General features: G+C 38.1%; 1 protein-coding gene across 5 annotated transcripts; it reads left to right on the forward strand.

Annotated features, from left to right (window-relative positions):
* uspl1 (ubiquitin specific peptidase like 1) lies at positions 1 to 27077 on the forward strand. 5 transcript variants are annotated; one of them, XM_046861298.1, is made up of 10 exons: positions 1 to 89; positions 403 to 540; positions 2998 to 3145; positions 3417 to 3539; positions 7138 to 7765; positions 7854 to 7964; positions 11003 to 11090; positions 19892 to 20017; positions 24961 to 25121; positions 25407 to 27077. In XM_046861298.1, the coding sequence occupies exons 3-10, from the start codon at positions 3023 to 3025 to the stop codon at positions 26738 to 26740; spliced, it is 2694 nt and encodes an 897-aa protein (XP_046717254.1). In that variant the 5' UTR covers positions 1 to 89; positions 403 to 540; positions 2998 to 3022; the 3' UTR covers positions 26741 to 27077. The 5 variants fall into 5 exon arrangements, with proteins under 5 accessions (XP_046717254.1, XP_046717255.1, XP_046717252.1 ...); XM_046861299.1 differs by having other exon boundaries at positions 2 to 89; positions 2998 to 3318; positions 10961 to 11090; XM_046861296.1 differs by having other exon boundaries at positions 2 to 89; positions 10961 to 11090.

A 27077-nucleotide genomic window follows, 5' to 3' on the forward strand; every position in this document is an offset into this window, starting at 1 on the left:
TTTGAGAGCATGTAGTGACGGTGGGAGAGCAGAAGCAGCAGGGGCCGAGAGGAAGCAGCTGCATCGTCAAACTTCACATGAACAGAAGTGTACGTATTGCACACACATTTTAGATTTTATGTCAAAGTAATAGAACATCTTGATCACACAAACTTAACTAATGCACGTAAGCGCTTAATTCGGTGAAACGCAAACGCAAAGGCAAAGCGAGAAGACAATAAAAAACTGAAAATGACAAAAACGCAACGGAATCTGTTTTAAAATGCCAATAATTAGACCCTGCATTGCTCAATCTAAATCATTTACCATTTTACTTAATATTGTTTAGGTTTTACATGTGAAATCCGCGTGGTGGCGTTGTTTTGCTTTCATATTTTTCCCCTCTGTATATCGTCGCTGAAGACCGGAAGTATAACGTTGACTCTACGTCAGGGGTTGCGTACACATGGACGACTGAGATGCAGGCGTGCTAGGTCTGTCAGCGAGATGTCTTCAATAAATACCGGTTTTAATCTCGTCATTGTCCTGGTCAGTTTAAAGGTATGTACCCTTTCTTTCGAATAATGCAGTTAGTTATATTATATCGAATTTGAATATTGCAATTTCTAGGAAGTGCTGGTCAATCAATATAGTTACTAGCTTAGCTTGTTGTAATATCTTACCTATCGCCCCTATGGGCCCCTATTTGCTTTATAAATTTTGCTGAAAAGTATTAACTTCCCAAATGTAATTGTGATATAGTTTTTGTCTCTATACCCAACCAAAATAATTTTAGAATGGTGCAATCAGGATGTGATTGTGTACTTTTGATTTTACTTTTGAGAAGCTCGAAATATTGAACAAACTAACATAATTATGTATACTTAAATGCAAGTCCAGGAACATTATAAGAAAGAAATGCTGAATTTCTTTTCTTGTGATGCTTTGCATTTACTGCAGCTGCCTTTAATTTCTGCTTGCTTTTGGGTTCCTCTGCAAGGTGAAAAAATGCATTGTGTCTGTTTTGTCTTCCATTATTGAAAAGGATTCCCAGTTGTGTTGAGGTTGGGGGACTGACACATAATTCAAGGACCTTTAATTTTTTTACTGTATAAAGTCGTTTTGCAGAATGATTTTGTTTATCTATCTGTACTATAAAGCACCACCCTATTTCTTTTTGTTTGTTTACAGCATTTAATGAAATCTGAGTAAAAAGTATTGCACTATATGATTTCATTCTGTTAATTCAGTCAGCAGTCACTGTCAGCTCAGATGAGTCTGGCCACTCATTGGTTTTGCATGATTTTTATTTTTTTTGCATATATAATATTTGACATTTTACTAAATGCATAAATGACCAAGTTTACATTTATGTCCTGCCAAATTATTGGGTAATAACAGATGTATCGTTTAATTTGATCTTCAAAACACATGATTGTGAAACAAAGGAACAAAGCAGAGCTCAGAAAAACTACATTGTTGCTACTCATCAGGCAGGAAACAGTAAAAAAAAAAAAAAAAAAAAACTTGAGTTTGTATTTCACTGTGACACAGATAATGGAATAAAGTGATGGCTAATATTCATGAGACCACCATCTTGAGAACACTGAACAACAGTGGTGTGAATGGCAGGGTTGCAAGGAGAAAGTAACAATTCTCCAAAAAGAACATTGCTGCCTCTAATTAAATTCTGACATCACGTCACCTGGTCAAGACTGAAAGCTGTGGAAAAAAATAAAACTTTTGGATTAAATGAGAAATGTTGTTTTTATTCAAAGGAAATCACTGCAAATCAGCATAATAACTTTACCCTATCTGCACTAGGATGGTGTGACATCATTGATCAGAAAATGAGTTTTGAATCCTTCCAGCAAATTCTGGAGGAAAATGTCATGATATATGTTGGTGAAAAACAAGACATTTACCATAATCACACAATAATTTGTAATTTAAGCCACTATCTTAGTTCAACAGAAATGTTGTGGAAGAAAGCAGTATAGGTATCACTTCTTACTAAAATCCTAAAATCTTTTTCTCTCTCTGTCACAGAGCAACCTCTAATATCCTAACCAGCCCAGTTTTATTCCAGTGGTAAATTCTACTGGAGAAACTGTCCTTTTGATAGTACCTGGGAAGCTCCATTCTGCTCAGCCTCTATGACTTTTCATAAGCATTTTTCAGTCAACCACAAGACACTCTTGTTCATAGTTAAGTGTCTTGGTATTTGGACACACCATGGCACTGGTTTGTTTCCTACATATTAGATGACATGGAGAGGGTCCTTATCTGCTCAGCACAGTCTCTGCACTGATATCCCCCAAGGCTGAGTACTTAGTCCTTTTCTGTTCTGACTCCATGCTCTTGGTGAAATCATATAGTCACATGGGTTTCCATACCATTGCTATTTGGGTGAAACACTCCTTCCATCCCTCAGGCACATGATTTTAGATATTCTCGCAGACGTTTTATTCGGGACTGCAGTTCATCATCTGAAATAATCCTGACAAACTGAACTGCTGTTCCTCCTGATGATTCATTCCCATGTCAGGATCTTGTACACTCCTCACATCTTACCCTTTGTCACTGTTTGCAACTCTAGGGTAAATATGGACAATCATGTTCTTTTTCACTCACGTTTCCAATCAGAAGGATTCATAATTATTTTTTTTTACTTACTCTGGCCATCATTTTTCAGTCCTTAAACAAGACTGGACTTGCCTACAAAGCTAAATATGAACTAGCACTCACCTACCTTAAAACACTTGTTACAGACAGCATTTCAGTTATCCTCTAATCCCTCCGATAGATAGTCAGAGGTACAAATCTCTTTGGTGATATTGTATATTTTATTTCTAAAAGAAATCTTGTTGTAATTGCACTTAACCTGGGTTTGTTTTTTTTTTTTCTTTTACTATATCTATTTAAAATGTTCTTTCATTGACAATTCATGGATGCTTGCAAAATAATAAATATCCTCCTAAATTAAAATGTTTAATATAATATTTTTTCTTGTTTTAGGGAAAGAGCAGATGATTATAGCTACATGCTGATGCTGAGTTCATGGAGCAAAGTGATGAATAACAGTGAATGGAGTGAAGGGTCAATGAACGGTGAAAGCTGTGATCTAAGTCTGTCAAGCCCAGCGCTGGCAGGGTATTTGGGAAATGTCAGTTGTGCTCTGTTCTCCCCTGCTGTCACATGTGCAAAGCTATAATCCAATCTGTACAAGTTATAACCTTAAATTGGACAAACCATTCCTACTCAAATCACTAAAAAGTGTGAAAATAAGGAAATCTTTGTAAAAGGTGAAAGTAACTGAAAAGTTAAATTATGGACCAGGTGTGGTGATAAATCTAATTTGCTTTTACCAAAAGCTGTGCCTTGGTGATGATGCTTAAATGTTTTTACTGAATTTATTTATATGTTGTGTTCTTAAGACTGAGAATAGAGGAATGGTAAGTGCGGCTTGCCCTTGGTGTTCTGCGAAAGGACAGATAAATGATCTTCGCTCATATGCAGTGAACTTGAAAGAGTCAATTACACTCTGTACTAGTCCCCTGGTAAGTCACATCAGATATTATTACTAAATGTTTTCTTAAAACAAACATTTATTATTATGACGGAAAATGTAGATTTTTGAGTTAGATTAAACCTTAATTCTTTAGTAGTAGCCCATTAAAAAATACAAAATATTTGCCTAGACCTATTATTAAAACCCTCTTCTATGGTTTTACATATCAGGAGATAATAAAAATCTGGTTCTTGTTGGGCCTTAAAATTAGGTAAATACGACCTCAAATAAAACACTTGATGTTACAGCATGTTGTTATTTATTTTTACAAATGCTGAGCCAAAAAAGAGAACTCTCACGTGAAAAACTAAGTACGTATACCCTGTGATTCAATAGCTTGTAAAACCACCTTTAGTAGCAATCTCTGTAAATAATAATTTTCTCTTTATCTTTTTTAAGTTCTGCTGCTTAGGGGTGTATGAGATATATATATATATATATGTATGTGTCTATGATATTATAATTGTTGTTTTGACAATGTGTGATTTGACATTATCGAGTATATGGCAAAGCCCAAGCAAAACACCTACAGAGTACACGTATACATTAAACATGTATACATTACACAATGAAGTCTAGTAGGTTAGACTCATGCATGTGCACTTTTTCACTGCATGATTCAGTCTATAAAATTGAATTTTAAATTATCACAAAATTCAAGGTGTGTTCAGAAAATGTGTACATCATATAGTTAATATCACAAAGTGCCATTTGCTTTCTCAAAATTTCAGCATGATTGCAAATGTTAAATTGATTTTATACAACAGTTCAATAAACAAGAAGTTAATATTAAGAGACTTGGGTTTTAGACCCCACATTGCCTGTTTTTGCTCTGTTTCACCAACAAAAATAATTCCAAACAAAGACAGAACTGCTTGGTGTCTCTGCGCAATAGTGAGTAAGTCAATGAGCGATTGAACAGAGTTCTTTAACAATTGATTCATTCAATCGCAATGACTCACTTAACAGTGATTTACCGGCGATTTTAATTTCACATTTAAAGTCTCTTCTTATTATGTAAATAATCTCAAATATCAGTATTCAATGTTTAATCAAAACATAAATATCAAAATCTTATTTATGCATTTGTAACCTCTGGTTAAAGCATTACATGTCCCTCTGAGCTGCATTAAACAGTGTGTAAATACATCTAAATGCCACTTCAGATGCAGCTTCTGTTTCCTCTGCATTGTAAAGATGAATTATGTTGATACTGATTGAAATTTACTTGGTAACAGCCAAGATGTCTTATTATTCTAATTGACTGATTATGTCTCTAATGAATGTAAGAATTTGACTCAAAAGGCGATGCACACTTAAAAAAAAAAAAAAAAAAAAAAAAAAAAGGAAAAAAAAAAAAAGGCTTAATGAAGATAAAAAATAAATGTCCATAAAAGGTAAAAACCTATTTAAACTTATTGGAAAAGATTAATCTGTCACTGCTATGATCTGACCACCATGGAAAAGTTCTCCTCCTTTAGGAGTCAGCTGTCCATGGTAGTACTTAAGCTACCAGCGAATAACAAACTTAGCAAAATATTGTATACCGTAATTAGCGGACTATTAACGCACCCAAATATAAGCCGCACCCACTGAATTTTACAAAGATTTTTATTTTGAACATAAATACGCCACACTTGTCTATAAGCCGCAGGTTGAAACTAATATACATTACACAGGCTTTAACGAAAGACAGTGCCTGTTACACGGCTTAACAGTATCTAAACAGTAGCCTACCAAGAAAGTCATTGTTCACTGTCTTCCTCCTTCCTTTCACAACTATTTCTCTCGGGAGTTTATCTTTTGGCATCGTCATTCGTTTAAAAATCACCATCGGTGAAGCTTTTCTCACGATTCCGTGCAGCTCAGAACACAGGTGAAGTTTTTTTTCATGCCCGGTTGTTTTCAGCGTGACGAATGATTCGCATTTCCTGTTGCCAGCGGCAGGTCAAACGTCAAAGGAACCTCATCCATATTTATGATGTGGTGAAACTCGATTCAGTGGGAGCGCATCTGATTTAATATAAAGAGTTTCATTTGTTCACCTTAACCTGTTCGGCAATTTCATTGGTCTAATGTTAAGGGGCGCAATTCACAAAGAGATCCTTCTAACTTCTATAGGTATAAGTTCTAAAACTTATAGCAAAACAAGCCCAAACAACCCTTCACAACCCTTCACAACCATGCTTGACTGAGGTGTATGTGCTTATACTGTATGCTGAGTTTTGTTTTTGCTAAATGTAGGACTGTGCATTATTGCTAAACATTTCCACTTTCAAAAGACATATTTCCAGAATTGGGCTCGTTCAGATGCAAATTTACAAACCAAATCTTCTCCTGGCAATCCTTCCAAATATACCATAATTGTTCAGTATTTTTCTTATTGTTCTATTATGAAATTTTACCTGTAACTTGCAAACTAAGACCTGTGGAATCTGAGGTGTAACTCTTGATTTTTTTTTTTTTTTTGCAATATCTCAGCATTGCACAGACTACTCTGGGGCTGAAGTTGCTGGGATGTCTACTCTTGGGAAGGTTGGCAATAGTCTTGAATGTAATCCACCCAGAGTGATGGACAGCAACAATTGCTTCTTTAAAATCTTTGCTGATGTGCTTCCTCCTTAGTGTTGTGTTATCACACACTTGAAATATTCAGACCAACAAATTGCTAAATCTTGGGCTTTTTTTTTTTTTTTTTAGAGGTGGTCACACTTGATCACTTAATCAATGGCATTTGATTAGCACCACATGGCTGCTGTCGTTTAATTCTTAAGGAAGCAGTGCTCAGTTTTTCATGTGTTTTTTTTGTTAGCTTAATTATTGTAATAACTGTGTAATAGGTCATTTGGTGCTATAAAAACTTTTTTTCGGCTTCACCCATTAGGGGTCGCCACAGCGGATCATCCGCATGTTCAATTTGGCACGTTTTACGCTGGATGCCCTTCCTAAGGCAACCCTCCCCATTAATCCGGGCTTGGGACCGGCACTAAGAGTGCACTGGCTTGTGCAACCCTAATGGCTGGGGTTGGCTCCCTGACCCGGGATCGAACCCGGGCCGTAGCAGTGAGAGCGCCGCATCCTAACCACTAGACCACCAGGGAACCTTGTTCATTTGGTGCTATATTTTGTCTAATTCTAAGACCTGCTATGGACCATATATTCTTTTATGTCCTGATATGTAAATCCACAGAATTCATAGAGGGCTACTTGCTTGTTTGACTCTAACACTGTATCACATTCCATCACATTCTTTATTTTCTATTTCAATGGCCATCTGTAAAGTTTGTATGGCAATACATCTGCAACATCTTGGTCTAAGCAATGATCAATTAAAACAGTTTAATTGTTTAAAAACAATTTAAATGGTGTACCACATTGTGGTCTGTCCTATGCTTAGAGACATTTGTGGTTCTACTCCAGTCTCATGGTTATAGAATCCAGGATCTATTGATGGCCCAGCTCCCAGTAAATAACAGCAAATAGATAATCATAATAATATTACACTTTAAATAGCATTGCAAATAAGCTGATAATTCTTTAGCATTGTATTTGTATTAACATTCTGTATTTTTTGCCTGCCTATTCAGTGCCTTTTCCCTTTAGTAAGTGGACCACTGGACAATATTCGTGCCATCATTTCTTCACCTCAAGACATAATAAAATGCAAGAGAAAGTTTGATCTCTCATCAGAGTCTAGAGGTCCAGATCCATCCCCCAAGCATTGGAAAAAAGAAGATCTGGATATTGTGTCTGACGTGAAATGCCAGAATGTGGATGTTGGTGACTGCAGTGTATCCATTCTAAAGAGAGAATTATTTAATGATCACAAGAAGCAGCAGGAGATTGAGAATGCTGACACCAGTACTGAGATATTTTATGCCACTAGTGGGGAATCAGGATTTTCTGAAGTCAAGGATCCTGTATCTAGCAGTAGAGGCAAAACATCGGTGGAACTACCATTGGGTCTAACTGTGCAACATTTAATACAGGTGGCACCTACGCAGCAGCATTTATTCTGGAAAAATAAAGAAAATTTGTGCTGGTTAGATTCGTTGCTTGTGGCGCTTGTATACTCCAGAGTACTTCGAGAAACTTCATGTGAGAATGAATGCTTGGCTGACAAATCCCCCTGCACAATTTATACTGTGAAGAACTTGTGTGCAGCATACAAGACATCATATGCATATATTAAAGCCAAGGAACAACAGTGTCAAGGTTGGTAAACTTATATAAAAATGTGTTTTGGGGAAGAAAATTAGCCCATCTGGTAGTTGTACACACATGTATATTTTATTTCCAACAGATAACATTGTACGAGTGCCTTCTGATGACCTCCGAAAAGTAGAGAAAGAGCTAGAAGCTCTCCGATTGTCTGCTTTCCAGTTTCTCAAGCCAATGCTCCAGTGTGAATTGGGTAAGAAAACTATTTTTGAGCTGTATTCAAAGTAGGTCTTAGCTATCAAGTATTTAACCAATTTTTCCATTCGATTAATTGAGTAATCAAGGATAAAAAGTAATTTTTCTTTATTAAATAGCAATACAAAATATACAAGAGAGAATAAGACAGGTGTCTTAAAATAAAAAAGTAATTTGTTTTCTTTTCAGAAAAAAAAAATATTGCTTGAATTGCAATTTTTGGTAAGAAAGAATTAATAAGATTGTTCTTTATTAATGTAAGTTTGTACTTAATGAGCAAGCCTTGGGCGAATGTTGCAAGGAAAAACTCGCTTAGATGGCATAAGGAAGAAATCTTGAAATCTTGAAATCTCCCGATTCCGTGCAGCTCAGAACACAGGTGAAGTGCGTTTTTTTTCATGTCCGGTTGTTTTTAGCGTGATGAATGATTCGCATTTCCTGTTGACAGTCCGAGTGAGAGGCAGGTCAAATATCAGAGGAACCTCATCCATATTAATGATGTGGTGCGGTCCGATTCAGTGGGAGCGCATCTGATTTAATATAAAGAGTTTCATTTGTTCACCTGAACCCGTTCGGCAATTTCATTGGTCTAAAGTTATGGGGCTCAGTTTTTTGGCTTAAAGCATGTGAAACCGGGAAAAACCCATAAATCAGCCACTTCATTGTTTAAGCCTCGGGGTTCAAAGTGTGGGGAAAAAAGTAGCAGCCTAAAGTCCGGAAAATACGGTACAAATAATTTGCGTTGATGCATTTTTTGTATTCAAATTACTAGAGGAATCGTTTCAGCCCTAATTTAAAGTTTGACACTTAACCACCCTGAAACGCTTCAAAATATTTCATTAACCACCAATGAATTTAACTTGCTTAGCATTTGTAGTGTTTTTTGTTGCAGCACATGTTCAATAGAAGAGAAAATTCTAAACATAATGGACAATTCAGTTTGTTTTTCCCTTATTGTCTATATTCCACTGATGGAATAATATTAATTTAAAATCCAACATGGGTTAGTAGAGACATCAAATACAGGTAGCGAAATAGATAGGGACTAAAAGTGTTTGTAAGTCGAGAAGAGTGAGACTCTATGATGCGTGCCGAGGAACCCAGAGGTATAACAAGCGATAAATTATGCATAAACTGTAAGATGGATGCATTCAATGCAAAATCTATATTACAAAAATCTATATACTTATTTTACTTAACTTAGCTTAATGTTCACCAGATGGAGCACAACTTTTGCGTTGTCAAGTCAGGAGTGTGTTCTAATAAAAAGTGTAATAATGAACACTTATGTTCATACGTGGTATTTGTTATGGGCAAGTCGTGAATAACACAAAAATCTACCGTATTTTTCGGACTATAAGTCGCTACCTTTTTCCCACGTTTTGAACCCCACGGCTAATATATGGATTTTTTCCTGGGTTTTTCCCGGTTTCACAAACTTCAAGCCAAAAAAGTGAGCGACATAACATTAGACCAACGAAACGAAGGAAAGCGAAAAAACACACTTCACCTGTGTTCTGAGCTGCACGGCATCGGGAGGAAAAACCTTCCACCGGTGGCGCACTACGTGTGTGTGTGGGTGGGTGGAGGGGGGGTAGAGGCAATAAGCGGAGGCGGAGGGAAAACTCGTTTTTTTATATCACTCCTGTACACTACGTATCCCTAAACTTTAAAATTTGTACTTTTTCTTCTTTGTTTATCTTAATTTTCGTCACAATCTTCGCTTTCTGGCTTCGCGTCGCCATCTAGCAGCGGCGTCTCGAGCTTGTACCTCAATTTTTTGCTCACGTAACAAAGCAAAAAAATCGACCGAGTGACCGCTCGTACCTCGGAAAACTCGTACATTAATGCACTCGTAGGTCAAGGTACCACTGTAGTTGTAAAAGGAAGGAGGAAGACAGTGAATAATTACTTACTTGGTAGACTAATGTTTAGATACAAGCCGTTGTAACACATTGAGTCTGGGTCAAGGGATAGCTCACCAAAACTCCAGTTGCAACAGAAATCATATAAGCACAGACATGTTTCCAAAAATGAGCATCAGAAAATAAAAAGGACATAATCCTCGGTCTCCACACACGCAGTAATACCGGAAGAATGCAGTGGCAGGCTATTCCCAAAATACCGCTATGCTCCTAATAGAAGTGCAACATTAAAGCCATAGGGACGGGACATTCTCGTTCATAATAGTAAATAATAGTGGGATCAAATAGGATTGACAATATAATTAAAATAATGATTGTATTCAAATAAAAATATAAAATGAGGAAAATGTCAACAGATATTAAATATGGTTGCAAATAATAACAGATATAAAATATACAGTGTGTATGAATTCACAGAGTCAGATGTAAAAGGTGTAGAAGGTGTAAAAATAGGGTAGTAAGTTGCAGATGTGCAATTTGAAATATTTGTATTTGCAAATAGGTAGTATTAAGTAGTGGTGATGTGCGTTTGAGTGCAGACTATAGGGGATAGTCCAGGCTCCCTTTCACCCCAATAAGGTTGCAATTCATAGAGGAGTTTAGTATTGTTAATCTCTTGAGAAATTGGTGGGTTCAAACAAAAAAACTAAAAGTTATTAACAAATATAGATAGAAATATTGTAAAATTAAAGCTGAAATCGGATTTGTCTTGGTCTCAAAGAGAAAATTTCTTCATTCTATAGAAAAATTAAAAAAGATAACACTAATACTTTTGAAGACTACATTTTAGGAACATACACAATGCCTTTATCTGCTCTTAGTCATACAGATGATCAGCATGTGAAGGTTGCTTAGTTTTAATTTGAGTTAGAATGTTTGGGGTTTTTTCAGTGATTTGGTGCAATTTATGTATATTTTCTTAGATTTTGCTGTTTGTTTATGGTTTAGCTTCCATGGTTTTTTTTTTAGAGATTAACAAAATTTGCCTAACTGGCTGATCACATTTGCTTTTTGAACTATTGCACTGATTTTAAGTAAAAAGTAATAATGTAATATTATTGCTCTGCAGGTCAGATAGAGATGCCTGTCTTTGCCCTCCCTCTTCTACTAGGGTCAGATGACTGGGCTAATGGTCTTTTCCAGCATACTGGTCAGTGGGAATTTAGATGCACATGCTGTGGATACAATTTCAACACAAGGTAGTTCATTTAATACTGTTATAATTGTTTTATTTTATTTCTGTGGTGGTGTTTTTACTTCCAGCAGGTTTAGTCCCTTTCTTTCAATTTTTTTGATGCAGCTTTATGCTAAAAGGCCTTTTCTCCACCCCATATACTGTATTGACAAATCCAGATTTGTTTAAACTTTGCAAAATGTCAAAAAGAATAACCTGAATTATTACACTGACCAGGCAACATTATGACTGGTGAGTGAATAGAGGTCGACCAATAGTGAATTTTACCAATTCTTTGGATTGAACTTGCCGATAACCAATTAATTAATTAATAAACTGATGGATCAAATGGATACTGAATTAAAAACAAACACTCCATGTAAAATAGTACGAAAGTTTATTCTAAAAAAAAAAAAAAAAAATGAAAGTACAGAATTATGAAAGTGTTAAATGAAATAAATATGAAATGTATTAATTATATTAATAAATATTGAGGAAAATAAGACTCAATTCATACTAAAACCTTGTGTAATACGCCAAATAAATAAAAACAGTTAGATCCGAAATGAATACAAAATACACTTCAAATAACAATATCTGAAATTGTGACACGGGAAACATAACTACACTGCAAACGATTCAAGTATAACATGGTCCAGTCCTAGTTTTATTTTAATATTCAAATTTAAGAAGCCTTTTTATAAAATAATTTTATAAAGGCCACCCTAAGCCACTTTAGTATCGTCTTTGCTGTGTGCTTAGGGTAGTTGTCATGTCAGAAGGGGAACATTTGCCCCAGACTGAGGTACTTTAATAATGATATCTCTTTACTCTATTCAGTTTCCCTCAACCTTGACCAGTTGCTAAGTCCCTGTTCGCTTTTGGGGTGGTTTTGGGCAGATGAGCGGTGCCTGAATTACTCCAGACATAACATTTTAGAATTGAGGCCAGACATTTAAATCTTGGTTTCATCAGACCAGAGAATCTTGTTCTACACATTTTACACATGGCAAACTATGTGGGCTTCCATGGGTTTTGCACTGAGGAGAGGCTTCCATCTAGCCCAGAAAGCCCAGATGTGGTTACAAGTGGTGATTTTGTCATTCTGGAACATTATCTCACCTCCACACAGGATCTCCAGAGCTGAATTTTTTTTGTAGCTTTCCATAGCGATGTCTTGCAACACTCCTGTCTTTGAGCCCTACAGGTAGTTTATTTGACCTCATAAATTGTTTTTTGGTCTTCTTGTGTTGTCCGCTGTCAGGCCTTCTGTTGTTTTTTGCATGTTTGTCACACTTTAATGTTTCAGATCAAACTAATTTAATATTAGTAAAAGATAACAAGTGAACACAACATGCAATTTTTAAATTAAGGTTTTTATTATTGAGGGGAGAACAAAATCCACAACTACATTGGCCCTGTGTGAAAAAATGTTTGCCCCCTAAACGTAACAACTGGTTGGGCCACCCTGAGCAGCAACAACTGCAATTAATCATTAGCGATAACTTGCAATGGGTCTGTTACACCGCTGTGGAGGAATTTTGGTCCACTCATCTATGCAGAATTGTTGTAATTCAGCCACATTGGAGGGTTTTCAAGCATTACCTGCCTTTTTAAGGTCATGCCACAGCATCTCAATAGGATTCAGGTCAGGACTAGGCCACTACAAAGTCTTCATTTTGTTTTTCTTCAGCCATTCAGAGGTGGACTTGCTGGTGTGTTTTGGATCCTTGTCCTGCTGCAGAACCCGCTTCAGGTTCGCTTCTTGAGGTCACAAACAGATGGCCGGACATTCTCCTTCAGGGTTTTTGGTAAACAGCAGTATTGTTCCATTTATCACAGCAAGTCTTCCAGGCCCTGAAGCAGCAAAACAGCTCCAGACCATCACACTACCACCACCATATTTTACTGTTGGTATGATGTTCTTTTTCTGAAATGTGGTGTTGAAATGTGAGCCTTTATGTTCTTTTTGCGTAGCAGCGGTTTTTGTCTTGGAACTCTGCCATGCATACGATTTTTACCCAGTCTATTTCTTATGGTGGAGTCATGAACACTGACCTTAACTGAGGCAAGTGAGGTCTGCAGTTCTTTGGATGTTGTCGTGGGGTCTTTTGTGACCTCTTGGATGAGTCATCAATGTGCTCTTAGAGTAATTTGAATAATTGAAGGCTCTTCACTGTTCAAATGATTAAGCCATTTGTGAATAGTGGATCTTACGGTGGTTTGCTGGAGTCCCAAAGCTTCAGAAATGGCTTTATAACCTTTTCCAGACTGATAGATCTGAATTACTTTCTTTCTCATTTGTTTCTGAATTACTTTTGATCTCAGCATGATGTCTAGCTTTTGAGGATCTTTAGGTTTACTTCACTTTGTCAGGCAGGTTCTATTTAAGAGATGTCTTGATTGAGAACAGGTGTGGCAGTAACCAGGCCTGAGTGTGGCTAGAGAAATTTAACTCAGGTGTGATAAACCACAGTTTAAACACTTTTTCATACAGTGCCATTTAGTTTTGGATTGTGTTTTCTCTCAATAATAAAAACCTTTATTTAAAAAAGTGCATGTTGTGTTCACTTGTGTTATCTTTTACTAATATTTAAATTAGTTTGATGATCTCAGAAATCATGTAGGGGGCAAACATTTTTTCACACGTGTGTGTGTGTGTGTGTGTGTGTCTCTCTCTCTCTCTCTCTCTCTCTCTCTCTCTCTCTCTCTCTCTCTCTCTCTCTCTCTATATATATATATATATATATATATATATATATATATATATATATATATATATATATATATATATTATAAATTACACACACAGTGAGGAAAATAAGTATTTGAACACCCTGCTATTTTGCAAGTTCTCCCACTTAGAAATCATGGAGGGGTCTGAAATTGTCATCGTAGGTGCATGTCCACTGTGAGAGACATAATCTAAAAAAAAAAAAATCCAGAAATCACAATGTATGATTTTTTAACTATTTATTTGTATGATACAGCTGCAAATAAGTATTTGAACACCTGAGAAAGTCAATGTTAATATTTGGTACACTAGCCTTTGTTTGCAATTACAGAGGTCAAACGTTTCCTGTAGTTTTTCGCCAGGTTTGCACGCACTGCAAGAGGATTTTGGCCTCCTCCACACAGATCTTCTCTAGATCAGTCAGGTTTCTGGCCTGTCGCTGAGAAACACGGAGTTTGAGCTCCCTCCAAAGATTCTCTATTGGGTTTAGGTCTGGAGACTGGCTAGGCCATGCCAGAACCTTGATATGCTTCTTACAGAGCCACTCCTTGGTTATCCTGGCTGTGTGCTTGGTCATTGTCATGTTGGAAGACCCAGCCTCGACCCATCTTCAATGCTCTAACTGAGGGAAGGAGGTTGTTCCCCAAAATCTCGCAATACATGGCCCCGGTCATCCTCTCCTTAATACAGTGCAGTCGCCCTGTCCCATGTGCAGAAAAACACCCCAAAGCATGATGCTACCACCCCATGCTTCACAGTAGGAATGGTGTTCTTGGGATGGTACTCATCATTCTTCTTCCTCCAAACACGTTTAGTGGAATTATGACCCAAAAGTTCTATTTTGGTCTCATCTGACCACATGACTTTCTCCCATGACTACTCTGGATCATCCAAATGGTCATTGGCAAACTTAAGGCGTGCCTGGACATGTGCTGGTTTAAGCAGGGGAACCTTCCGTGCCATGCATGATTTCAAACCATGACGTCTTTGTGTATTACCAACAGTAACCTAGGAAACGGTGGTCCCAGCTCTTTTCAGGTCATTGACCAGCTCCTCCCGTGTAGTTCTGGGCTTCCTTAGGATCATTGAGACCCCACGAGGTGAGATCTTGCATGGAGCCCCAGTCCGAGGGAGATTGACAGTCATGTTTAGCTTCTTCTATTTTCTAATGATTGCTCCCACAGTGGACCTTTTTTCACCACGCTGCTTGGCAATTTCCCCGTAGCCCTTTCCAGCCTTGTGGAGGTGTACAATTTTGTCTCTAGTGTCTTTGGACAGCTCTTTGGTCTTGGCCATGTTAGTAGTTGGATTCTTACTGATTGTATGGGGTGGACAGGTGTCTTTATGCAGCTAACGACCTCAAACAGATGCATCTAATTTAGGATAATAAATGTAGTGGAGGTGGACATTTTAAAGGCAGACTAACAGGTCTTTGAGAGTCAGAATTCTAGCTGATAGACAGGTGTTCAAATACTTATTTGCAGCTGTATCATACAAATAAATAGTTTAAAAATCATATATTGTGATTTCTGGATTTTTTTTTTTTTTTTTTTTAGATTGTCTCTCACAGTGGACATGCACCTACGATGACAATTTCAGACCCCTCAATGATTTCTAAGTGGGAGAACTTGCAAAATAGCAGGGTGTTCAAATACTTATTTTCCTCACTGTATATATATACACACACACACACGTGTATGTGTGTATACACACGACGTACAGTTGTTAAGTTGTTATTACTTAGGGTGTACTTCCTTTTTTGATACTATTTTGACAATAATGGCTGTATGTTGAGTAATTTTCAGAGGACAATAAAACTGCTGCTATACAAGCTGCACACTGACTACCCTAAAATTAAGTTTCAGTTCTATAGTATTGTCCCTTAAGAAGATACTTAATGTGAAAGCTGTTCTAACATGTGTGCGCACGCATATACATACACAGTGCATCCTAAAAATATTCTCATTGCTTTATTTTTTTTTTCACATTTTGTGTTAGCCTTATTCCAAAATGGATTACCGTAATTTCCAGATTACTGGATACTATTCCATACTATTCTAGTAATTTCCAGATTACTGGATCCAGATACTATTAAGTGCACCCAAATATAAGCCGCAGCCATTGCATTTTACAAAGATTTTTATTTTGAATATTAATAAGCCACACCTGTCTATAAGCTGCAAGTGTCTACACTGAAACTAATGAACTTTACACAGGCTTTGACGGAAGACAGTGTCTGTTACATGGTGTAACGAGTGAAATATGTTGTGGTTCCTTTAAGAGCAAAGCGGCATTTTGGGAATAGCCTGCCACCGCTTTTTTCCGGTATTACTGCATGTGTGCAAGGCCGAGGTATATGTCCTTATTATTTTCTGATGCTCATATCAAGTTTCTTTGATTAACCCGTAACGCTGTTGCCAAGAAAAATACAAAAGCACGAGTTTTGGAAACCTGTCTGTGCTTATATGATTTATTTTGTAACTGGAGTTAGCGAGCTATCCCTTGACCCAGACTCAACGCATTATGACGGCTTGTATATAAACAGTAGCCTACCAAGAAAGTCAATGTTCACTGTCTTCCTCCTTCCTTTCACAACTATTTCTCTCGAGAGTTTTTCTTTTGTCATCGTTGTGCGTTTAAAAACCACCATCGTTGAAGATTTTCTCCCGATTCCGTGCAGCTCAGAACACAGGTGAAGTGCTTTTTTTCATGCCCAGTTGTTTTCAGCGTGTTGAATGATTAGCATTTTCTGTAGACAGTCCGAGTGAGCAGCAGGTCAAACATCAGAGGAACCTCATCCATATTTTTGATGTGGTGTGGCCCGATTCAGTGGGAGCGCATCAGATTTATTAGAGTTTCATTGGTTCACCTGAACCTGTTTGGCAGTTTCATTGGTCTAATGTTTTGGTGCTCAGTTTTTTAGCTTGAAGTTTGTGAAACCGGGAAAAACCAGGAAAGTCAGAAGCTTCCAGAACAACAATCTCTGCAGCACTCTACCAATCAGGCCTGTATGGTAGAGTGGCCAGACGGAAGCCACTCCTCAGTAAAAGGCACATGAAAGCCAGCAGGAGTTTGCCAAATAGCTCCTGAAAGACTTCACATTGTCTGATTTTGAAAGAATTTATTTGCAAATTATGGTCGAAAATAAGTATTTGGTCACCTACAAAAAAGCAAGATTTCTGGCTCTCACAGACCTGTAAAAACTTCTTTAAGAGGCTCCTCTGTCCTCCACTTGTTACCTGTATTGATGGCACCAAAGAGCTGTCAAAGGACACCAGAAACAAAATTGTAGACCTGCACCAGGCTGGGAAGACTGAATCTGCAATAGGTAAGTTGCTTGGTGTGAAGAAATCAACTGTCTCCCTCGATCTGCGGCTTCACGCAAGATCTCACCCCGTGGGGTCAAAATTATCACAAGTATAGTGAGCAAAAATCGCAGAACCACACAGGGTAACCTACTGAATGACCTACAGAGAGCTGAGACCAAAGTAACAAAGGCTACCATCAGTAACACACTACGCTGCCAGGTGTCCCCCCCTGCTTAAGCTAGTACATGTCTGTGCACGTCTGAAGTTTGCTAGAGCATTTGGATGATCCATAAGAGGATTGGGAAATGTCATATGGTCAGATGAAACCAAAATAGAACTTCTTGGTAAAAACTCAACTTGTCGTGTTTTTAGGAGAAAGAATGCTGAGTTGCAGCCAAAGAACACCATACCTACTGTGAATCATGGGGGTGGAAACATCATGTTTGGGGCTGTTTTTCTGAAAAGGGACCAGGATGACTGATCCGTGTAAAGGAAAGAATGAATAGTGCCATGTATCGTTAGATTTTGAGTAAAAACCTCCTAACTAGGTATCTTTTAGGTGTTTTTTGGCAAGGGCGTTGAAGATGAAAAGTGGCTGGGTCTTTCAGCATCACAATGATCTCAAACGCACCGCCCGGGCAACGGTGGCTTCGTGAGAAGCATTTTACGTTGCTGGAGTGGCCTAGCCAGTCTCCAGATCTCAACCCCATAGAAAATCTTTAGAGGGAGTTGAAAATCCGTGTTGCCCAGCGACAGCCCCAAAACGTCACTGCTCTAGAGGAGATCTGCATAGAGGAATGGGCCAAACTACCAGCAACATTGTGTAAAAACCTTGTGGAGACTTAGAGAAACCGTTTAATCTGTCATTGCAGACAAAGGGTATATAACAAAGTATTGAGATGAACTTTTGTTGTTGACCAAATACTTATTTTCCACCCTAATTTGTGAATAATAATAAAAAAAATAAAATCAATGTGATTTTTCTGGATTTTTTTTTCTCATTTTTTCGCTCATAGTTGAAGTGTACCTATGATGAAAATTACAGGCCTCTCTCTTCTTTGTAAGTGGGCGAACTTGCACAATTAGTGGCTGACTAAATACTTTTTTGCCCCACTGTGTGTGTGTGTGTGTGTGTGTGTGTGTGTGTGTGTGTGTGTGTGTGTGTGTGTGTGTGTCTGCGCTTCTGGATCATGTTTAGATATGGCTTCCTTTTTGACCTATAGAGTTTTAGCCGTTAACGGCGAACGGCACGGTGCAATGTGTTCACCGTCAATGTTTTCTGGAAGTATTCCTGAGCCCATATTGTGATTTCCATTGCAGTAGCATTCCTGTATGTGATGAAGTGCCGTCTAAGGACCCGAAGATCACGGGCCTTGACCCTTACGCACAGAGATTGTTCCAGATTTTTTTGAATCTTTGGATGATGATATGCACTGCAGATAATAACTTCAGTCTCTTTGCAATTTTTCTCTGAGAAACTCCTTCCTGATATTGCGCCACTATTTTTCGCCACAGCACTGGTGGGAATTGGTGATCCTTTCCCATCTTGACTTCTAAGAGACACTGCCACTGTGAGAGGCTCTTTTTATACCCAATTATGTTGCCAATTGACCTAATAAGTTGCAAATTGGTCCTCCAGCTGTTCCTTATATGTACATGTTAACTTTTCTGGCCTCTTATTGCTACCAAACTCTTTGCAATTTTTCTCTGAGAAACTCCTTTCTGATATTGCGCCACTATTTTTCGCCGCAGCATTGGAGGAATTGGTGATCCTTTCCCATCTTGACTTCTAAGAGACACTGCCACTCCGAGAGGCTCTTTTTGTACCCAATTATGTTGCCAATTGACCTAATAAGTTGCAAATTGGTCCTCCAACTGTTCCTTATATGTACATGTTAACTTTTCCGGCCTCTTATTGCTACCTGTCCCAAATTTTTTTGGAATGTGTAGCTCTAGTTGGAATGAGTCAATATTTGGCATGACATTTCAAAATGTATTACTTGTAACATCTGATATGTTATCTATATTTTATTGTGAATAAAATATAGGTTTATGAGATTTGTAAATTATTGCATTCCTTTTTTTTTTTTGACAACTGTTTTTGGAATCGGGTTTGTATAAATTTGTAAAGATTTTAAACAAACTTTATTCACATTGTCACACACACACACACACACACACAATGTGAGTGTGACAATGTAAATAAAGTTTGTTTAAAATCTTTACAAATTTATACAAACCCGATTCCAAAAACAGTTGTCAAAAAAAAAAGGAATGCAATAATTCCTTTCAGTGAAGGCCTTGCTTATTTCAACAAGACATGCTATATCGCATACTGAAACTGTTACTGCGGCATGGCTTTATAATAGAAAAGTCTGAGTGCTGAACTGGCTGCAGTCCAGACATTTTCCCCATTTTTTAAACCACAGTTTCCAGATCTAAGCAGACTGTTATTTAAATATGAGGAGATGCTGTACGGTGGTAAACATGGCCCCATTTTTTTTTTTTTTTTTCTGACTTGTTTCAGCCATCAAATTCAAAATTACATTGTTACTATAAAATGTTTTTACCCAGTACCCCAACATTTCTGGAATTAAGGTTGTATAAAGTAACCATCACTGCATGCAGTCATTAACACTGATGAAGCCAGTTAGTTGTGAGGTCGGTTATGCTGGTCCATATTCACCAGTAGAATTAGTAATCGTTTAACCCTACTTCCTTTATGTTGACAATCTGCTGTTGAAATGTATGCGTCCTAACAGGCATCATTCTTTTTTTTTTCAGCATAGAGAAGACAGTAACGACATTTACACAAATCATGGCTGATTGGCACCCACTCAGAGCAGTCCATCGAACAAAGTGCAGCAACTGTCATAACAAGAATCAGAAGCGGAAATTGGTCTTACAGAGGTGATTGCATAATGGATGTTTTATAACTTTTTTTTTTTTTTTACCACTAACATTTAGTAAGCAGTGATGTTCTTTGTGTTTTATGGCGTGTGTGTGTGTATGTATGTATGTATGTATATATGTATGTATGTGTATATATGTATGTATGTGTATATATATATATATATACACATATACACTTTTCTTCCCAAAGCGCATCGCGGATTCCCCCGGATCCTGCCAGTGTTCATTCTATGCTTTTGCTGCTCATCCCACGTTCTCCCGTGTGCTGTTCAGCGCCGCGCTTCTATTTTCGCCTCCCGTTCATTGCATAACATTTAACAACAAAAGGCATATGTGCACTAACTAACAGCAGAGATTCACCAGTATACAATACAACACCTGTAGCATCTGTAAGGTTTGATTTTTTCGCCACTTTGGCTGCACAGCGCCGATCGAGATAACTGACATTAAATGGCAAATTTTTCCCTGCTTGTGCTTGAGATATCAGGGTTCGGCGACATAAAAAAGTCGACATAACCGATAAAAAAATGTTTAGACTAAGCGAGAATTTGGCGGTTCCACTTCAAAAACTTCGACTTAATAGGGTTGTCGAGTTAACCGAGGTCGAGATAAGTGGGTTCCACTGTGTGTGTATATATATATATATGTGTGTGTGTGTGTGTGTGTGTATATGTATATGTGTATGTATATACACAGTGAGGAAAATAAGTATTTAAACACCCTGCTATTTTGCAAGTTCTCCCACTTAGAAATCATGGAGGGGTCTGAAATTGTCATCGTAGGTGCATGTCCACTGTGAGAGACATAATCTAAAAAAAAAAAAAAATCCAGAAATCACAGTATATGATTTTTTTTTAAGTATTTATTTGTATGATACAGCTGCAAATAAGTATTTGAACACCTGTCTATCAGCTAGAATTCTGACCCTCAAAGACCTGTTAGTCTGCCTTTAAAATGTCCACCTCCACTACATTTATTATCCTAAATTAGATGCACCTGTTTGAGGTCGTTAGCTGCATAAAGACACCTGTCCACCTCATACAATCAGTAAGAATCCAACTACTAACATGGCCAAGACCAAAGAGCTGTCCAAAGACACTAGAGACAAAATTGTACACCTCAACAAGGCTGGAAAGGGCTACGGGGAAATTGGCAAGCAGTTTGGTGAAACAGTCATGTTTAGCTTCTTCCATTTTCTCACCTCGTGGGGTCTCAATGATCCTAAGGAAGGTGAGAAATCAGCCCAGAACTACACGGGAGGAGCTGGTCAATGACCTGAAAAGAGCTGGGACCACCGTTTCCTAGGTTACTGTTGGTAATACACAAAGACGTCATGGTTTGAAATCATGCATGGCACGGAAGGTTCCCCTGCTTAAACCAGCACATGTCCAGGCACGTCTTAAGTTTGCCAATGACCATTTGAATGATCCAGAGTAGTCATGGGAGAAAGTCATGTGGTCAGATGAGACCAAAATAGAACTTTTGGGTCATAATTCCGCTAAACGTGTTTGGAGGAAGAAGAATGACAAGTACCATCCCAAGAACACCATCCCTACTGTGAAGCATGGGGGTGGTAGCATCATGCTTTGGAGGTATTTTTCTGCACATGGGACAGGGCGACTGCACAGTATTAAGGAGAGGATGACTGGGGCCATTTATTGCGAGATTTTGGGGAACAACCTCCTTCCCTCAGCTAGAGCACTGAAGATGGGTCGAGGCTGGGTCTTCCAACATGACAATGACCCGAAGCACATAGCCAGGATAACCAAGGAGTGGCTCTGTAAGAAGCATATCAAGGTGCTGGCATGGCCTAGCCAGTCTCCAGACCTAAACCCAATAGAGAATCTTTGGAGGGAGCTCAAACTCCGTGTTTCTCAGCGACAGGCCAGAAACCTGACTGATCTAGAGAAGATCTGTGTGGAGGAGTGAGCCAAAATCCCTCCTGCAGTGTGTGCAAACCTGGTGAAAACCTACAGGAAACGTTTGACCCGTTTGTTTGCAATCAAAGGCTACTGTACCAAATATTAACATTGACTTTCTCAGGTGTTCAAATATCTATTTGCAGCTGTATCATACAAATAAATAGTTTAAAAATCATACATTGTGATTTCTGGATTTTTTTTTTTTGATTATGTCTCTCACAGTGGACATGCACCTACAATGACTATTTCTGACCCCTCCATGATTTCTAAGTGGGAGAACTTGCAAAATAGCAGGGTTTTCAAATACTTGTTTTTCTCAGTGTGTGTGTGTGTGTGTGTGTGTGTGTGTGTGTGTGTGTGTGTGTGTGTGTGTGTGTGTGTGTGTGTGTGTGTGTGTGTGTGTATGTATGTATGTATATATATATATATATATATATATATATATATATATACAGTACAGACCAAAAGTTTGGACACACCTTCTCATTCAACGAGTTTTCTTTATTTTCATGACTATGGAAATTGTAGATTCACACTGAAGGCATCAAAACTATGAATTAACACGTGGAATTACATACATAACAAAAAAGTGAAACAACTGAAAATATGTCATATTGTAGGTTCTTCAAAGTAGCCACCTTTTGCTTTGATTACTGCTTTGCACACTCTTGGCATTCTCTTGATGAGCTTCAAGAGGTAGTCACCTGAAATAGTTTTCACTTCACAGGTGTGCCCTGTCAGGTTTAATAAGTGTGATTTCTTGCCTTATAAATGGGGTTGGGACCATCAGTTGCGTTGTGCAGAAGTCAGGTGGATACACAGCTGATAGTCCTACTGAATAGACTGTTAGAATTTGTATTATGGCAAGAAGAAAGCAGCTAAGTACAGAAAAACAAGTGGCCATCATTACTTTAAGAAATGAAGGTCAGTCAGTCCGAAAAATTGGGAAAACTTTGAAAGTGTCCCCAAGTGCAGTCACAAAAACCATCAAGCGCTACAAAGAAACTGGCTCACATGCGGACCGCCCCAGGAAAGGAAGACCAAGAGTCACCTCTGCTGCGGAGCATAAGTTCATCCGAGTCACCAGCCTCAGAAATCGCAGGTTAACAGCAGCTCAGATTAGAGACCAGGTCAATGGCACACAGGGTTCTAGCAGCAGACACATCTCTAAAACAACTGTTAAGAGGAGACTGTGTGAATCAGGCCTTCATGGTAGAATATCTGCTAGGAAACCACTGCTAAAGAAAGGCAACAAGCAGAAGAGACTTGTTTGGGCTAAAGAACACAAGGAATGGACATTAGACCAGTGGAAATCTGTGCTTTGGTCTGATGAGTCCAAATTTGAGATCTTTGGTTCCAACCACCATGTCTTTGTGCGACGCAGAAAAGGTGAACGGATGGACTCTACATGCCTGGTTCCCACCGTGAAGCATGGAGGAGGAGGTGTGATGGTGTGGGGGTGCTTTGCTGGTGACACTGTTGGGGATTCATTCAAAATTAAAGGCATACTGAACCAGCATGGCTACCACAGCATCTTGCAGCGGCATGCTATTCCATCCGGTTTGCGTTTAGTTGGACCATCATTTATTTTTCAACAGGACAATGACCCCAAACACACCTTCAGGCTGTGTAAGGGCTATTTGACCAAGAAGGAGAGTGATGGGGTGCTGCGCCAGATGACCTGGCCTCCACAGTCACCAGACCTGAACCCAATCGAGATGGTTTGAGGTGAGCTGGACCACAGAGTAAAGGCAAAAGGGCCAACAAGTGCTAAGCATCTCTGGGATCTTCTTCAAGACTGTTGGAAGACCATTTCAGGTGACTACTTCTTGAAGCTCATCAAGAGAATGCCAAGAGTGTGCAAAGCAGTAATCAAAGCAAAAGGTGGCTACTTTGAAGAACCTACAATATGACATATTTTCAGTTGTTTCACACTTTTTTGTTATGTATATAATTCCACATGTGTTAATTCATAGTTTTGAGGCCTTCAGTGTGAATCTACAATTTTCATAATCATGAAAATAAAGAAAACACTCTGAGAAGGTGTGTCCAAACTTTTGGTCTGTACTGTATGTATATGTGTGTGTGTGTGTGTGTGTGTGTGTGTGTGTGTGTGTGTGTGTGTGTGTGTGTGTGTGTGTGTGTATATATATATATATATATATATATATATATATATATATATATATATATATATATATATATATATACACACACATACATACACAGAGGGTACAGAAAGTATTCAGACCCCCTTCAATCTTTTATTCTTTGTTATATTGCAGCCATTTGCTAAAATTGTATATAAAATTACGGTTATAACACTAGTTCTATTAAATAGATTACATTTGTTAGACACCATTTGGTCAATATAGATGTGTGTGTGTCTTTTACATTAAATATTTAAATTTCTAAAGATACAGTATGTTCTCCTTAACTGTTCTACTTATTTCAGAATACTTTAACAAATGTCTTAATTCCTTCCGTGCTTCATACATTTACTCACTCGATATGTGGTAGGATATTGTTAGGATTTTTTCCTTAGTTGAAGATAAATTTTTGAAGCTTGACATGAAATGCAAAAGGATCCATATGGCTAGACTGTTGAAAAATGCAGGAACTGGCAGCGATTTAGCGCATGCACAAAACAAAATGAGTTTTACAACGAACTACAAATCGCAACAATACAGAGTTAGGATTCACAATGACACTGTGCTAACTCTACTTGTTTTTTCTTTTTTATACCCCTGGCATTGTTGTGTATGTTTTCAAGTTTAATTATAATAAAAAAAAAAAAAAATTAATAAATACAAATAAAAACAGTGACACTGCGCTCAAAATGCAACTTAATACATTTCCTTTTAACCATGTACTGCACGTAAAAAGGATTGCATTCAGTACACGTGCACTGACTCGAAAGCCACGTGTGTGTGTGTGTGTGTGTGTGTGTGTGTGTGTGTGTGTGTGTGTGGATTTATTCATTATTAATTTCTATTTTTGGTCATTCTTTTTCACTAGTATTTCTTCAGTGCTTGCATTACATTTTGTTGAGGGGCTGCCACGAAGAGACATCTCCAAGTATGCATTTAATTTCCATGGCAGACACTACAACATCAGAACTATTATACAATACAATGAAGAACGTGAGCATTTTGTAACATGGATCCATCAACCAGATGGTGAGTGTCAGCCTTATGACTAAATAAATGTAACTAATGGTCATTTTTCTAAGTGCTATTTTATTGCCATCTGGTTATGTGCCTAAAGTTACATTGTACCTTGTGCCTTGTGCCACTGTTTCATTGATAAAATATGTAGTCATCACAGAGTTAATCTATAATCAGACAAGGAAACTCTTGTCAAGTTTAATCTGAGCACTGTGTGTTTTAAAATATATCAATGTATATTTAAACAAGTAAATATAAAAACAAGTATAATTGTTTATTTTCATCTTTTTTCCACAGGACTGTGGCTAGAATTTGATGATTTGAAGTACCCTCATTGCATAACCCACAAGAGGTTTACTATCCCAGCCAGGCAGTTCCATCTCATTTTCTGGGAGGCAAGTTCGACAGAGAGTTTTTCTTCTGACCCTGTTAGCACCCCTTCTCAAAGGAAGAGTCAAGTGGTTGATGTTTTTCAAGATATAACAAAATCGGTACCAGATGAATCATGCATCAATGAAAATAAAGACACAAATAAGGACTCAAGCAGCTGGGATGCTTCAATTGGCAGTACTACTCTGCTTGATACTTTTGAGGGGCTTTCACATAGTGATATTGTCACTCTTACTCTAGTTGAGGTTAAAGATGATCATAAAAACCTTCTCCCAGATTTCCAGGAAAAGGTAATGGCATCAGATGAGTCAAGCGACCTACGAGAGAAAGGCTCTTTTTGTCAAACTCCATGCAGTATTGAAAAGAAGAAAGCAACTACTAAGACCGTTTTACCTACACCAGAAACTATTTTTCCCTCAGTGGAAAAAGCATCAGAATCCAAAGACTATCCAAAAACAAGAACGAGTCCACCTGCTTTCCACTCAAAACCCAGTGCCTCCAACCTATCACTCTTATTTCATCAGCACCCTTCCCACCAGTCAACACCATCAAGAGTACCATTTCATTCAGAAGTTGACACAAGATCTAATGGCAGCGAGTCCCTCCTGGCCAAGCCTGCTGAGCTCTTTGGTGGATACAGAACAAGGAATACATCAAACTCAGTTCTACCTGGAGGACATTTAAGGCATTCATTTATGAAATTTCCCACTGTTCCACCAAAGCTGCCTTACTGCCCTGGTGGCATAACTTCCGGGCTAAAATCTGCTAGCCAGAACATCCCAAATTCATCAAAGTTGGTCTCATCTACCGAAGCTCTCAGACTGAAACTGATGAAAAGGTTAAAGGCCAAGAAAAAGAAGTTGGCAGAGTTAAATCAATTGCTTAGTATTGAGGAAGGTGAGTCTACTCCCAGGCCAGACAGCACAGATGTTTGCTCTCCATACTCGGTCACCTCCAGTACATCAGGATATGATAGCCCGGCATTTGATGATTTTTTTGCTGAGCTTATATCTCCAACTATAAACTCCAGCAACTTGTCACCAGATAGCACAGTCCTCTTGGAGATACTAAGCAATAGCCAAATTGCTGGAACATCAGAAAGCAACTCTCACGGGAAATCAGCACCAGCTTTTGCGCTTCCAGTTCCTCTACTTAATTACCCTTCTTCAACCAGTGACTGCTTTCTTGATGAACCTGTAATTGATAATAGTGAACTTAATGCTTTAGATATTTTCTTTTGATGAGTGTTTAATGTTCTGTCATTTTGGACTAGTGTTTAAGTGTTTTTCCTAACTAAATATCAGCTCATATAGATTTTATGGATTACATTAGAATATAAAAACATGTTTTCAGCCTGACTGAAATGCTAATATGTAATCACTTGCATCTTCCACCCAAATTGGTGGTTGGGGATAAGTTCTGTATTACAAGCAAATAAGGGCTGATTCTTGTAAAGACAACTACTGTTAAGTTATAATGTGTATGGGTTTGTGTACATTTGAAGTGAATTTTTGCACAGACATGCACAAAATATTGCAGAATTATGAAAAACTAAATAAACAGATTTTTTCAAGTCAA

The sequence above is a fragment of the Silurus meridionalis genome, chromosome 11, assembly GCF_014805685.1.
Source record: "Silurus meridionalis isolate SWU-2019-XX chromosome 11, ASM1480568v1, whole genome shotgun sequence".
Classification (NCBI taxonomy): domain Eukaryota; kingdom Metazoa; phylum Chordata; class Actinopteri; order Siluriformes; family Siluridae; genus Silurus; species Silurus meridionalis.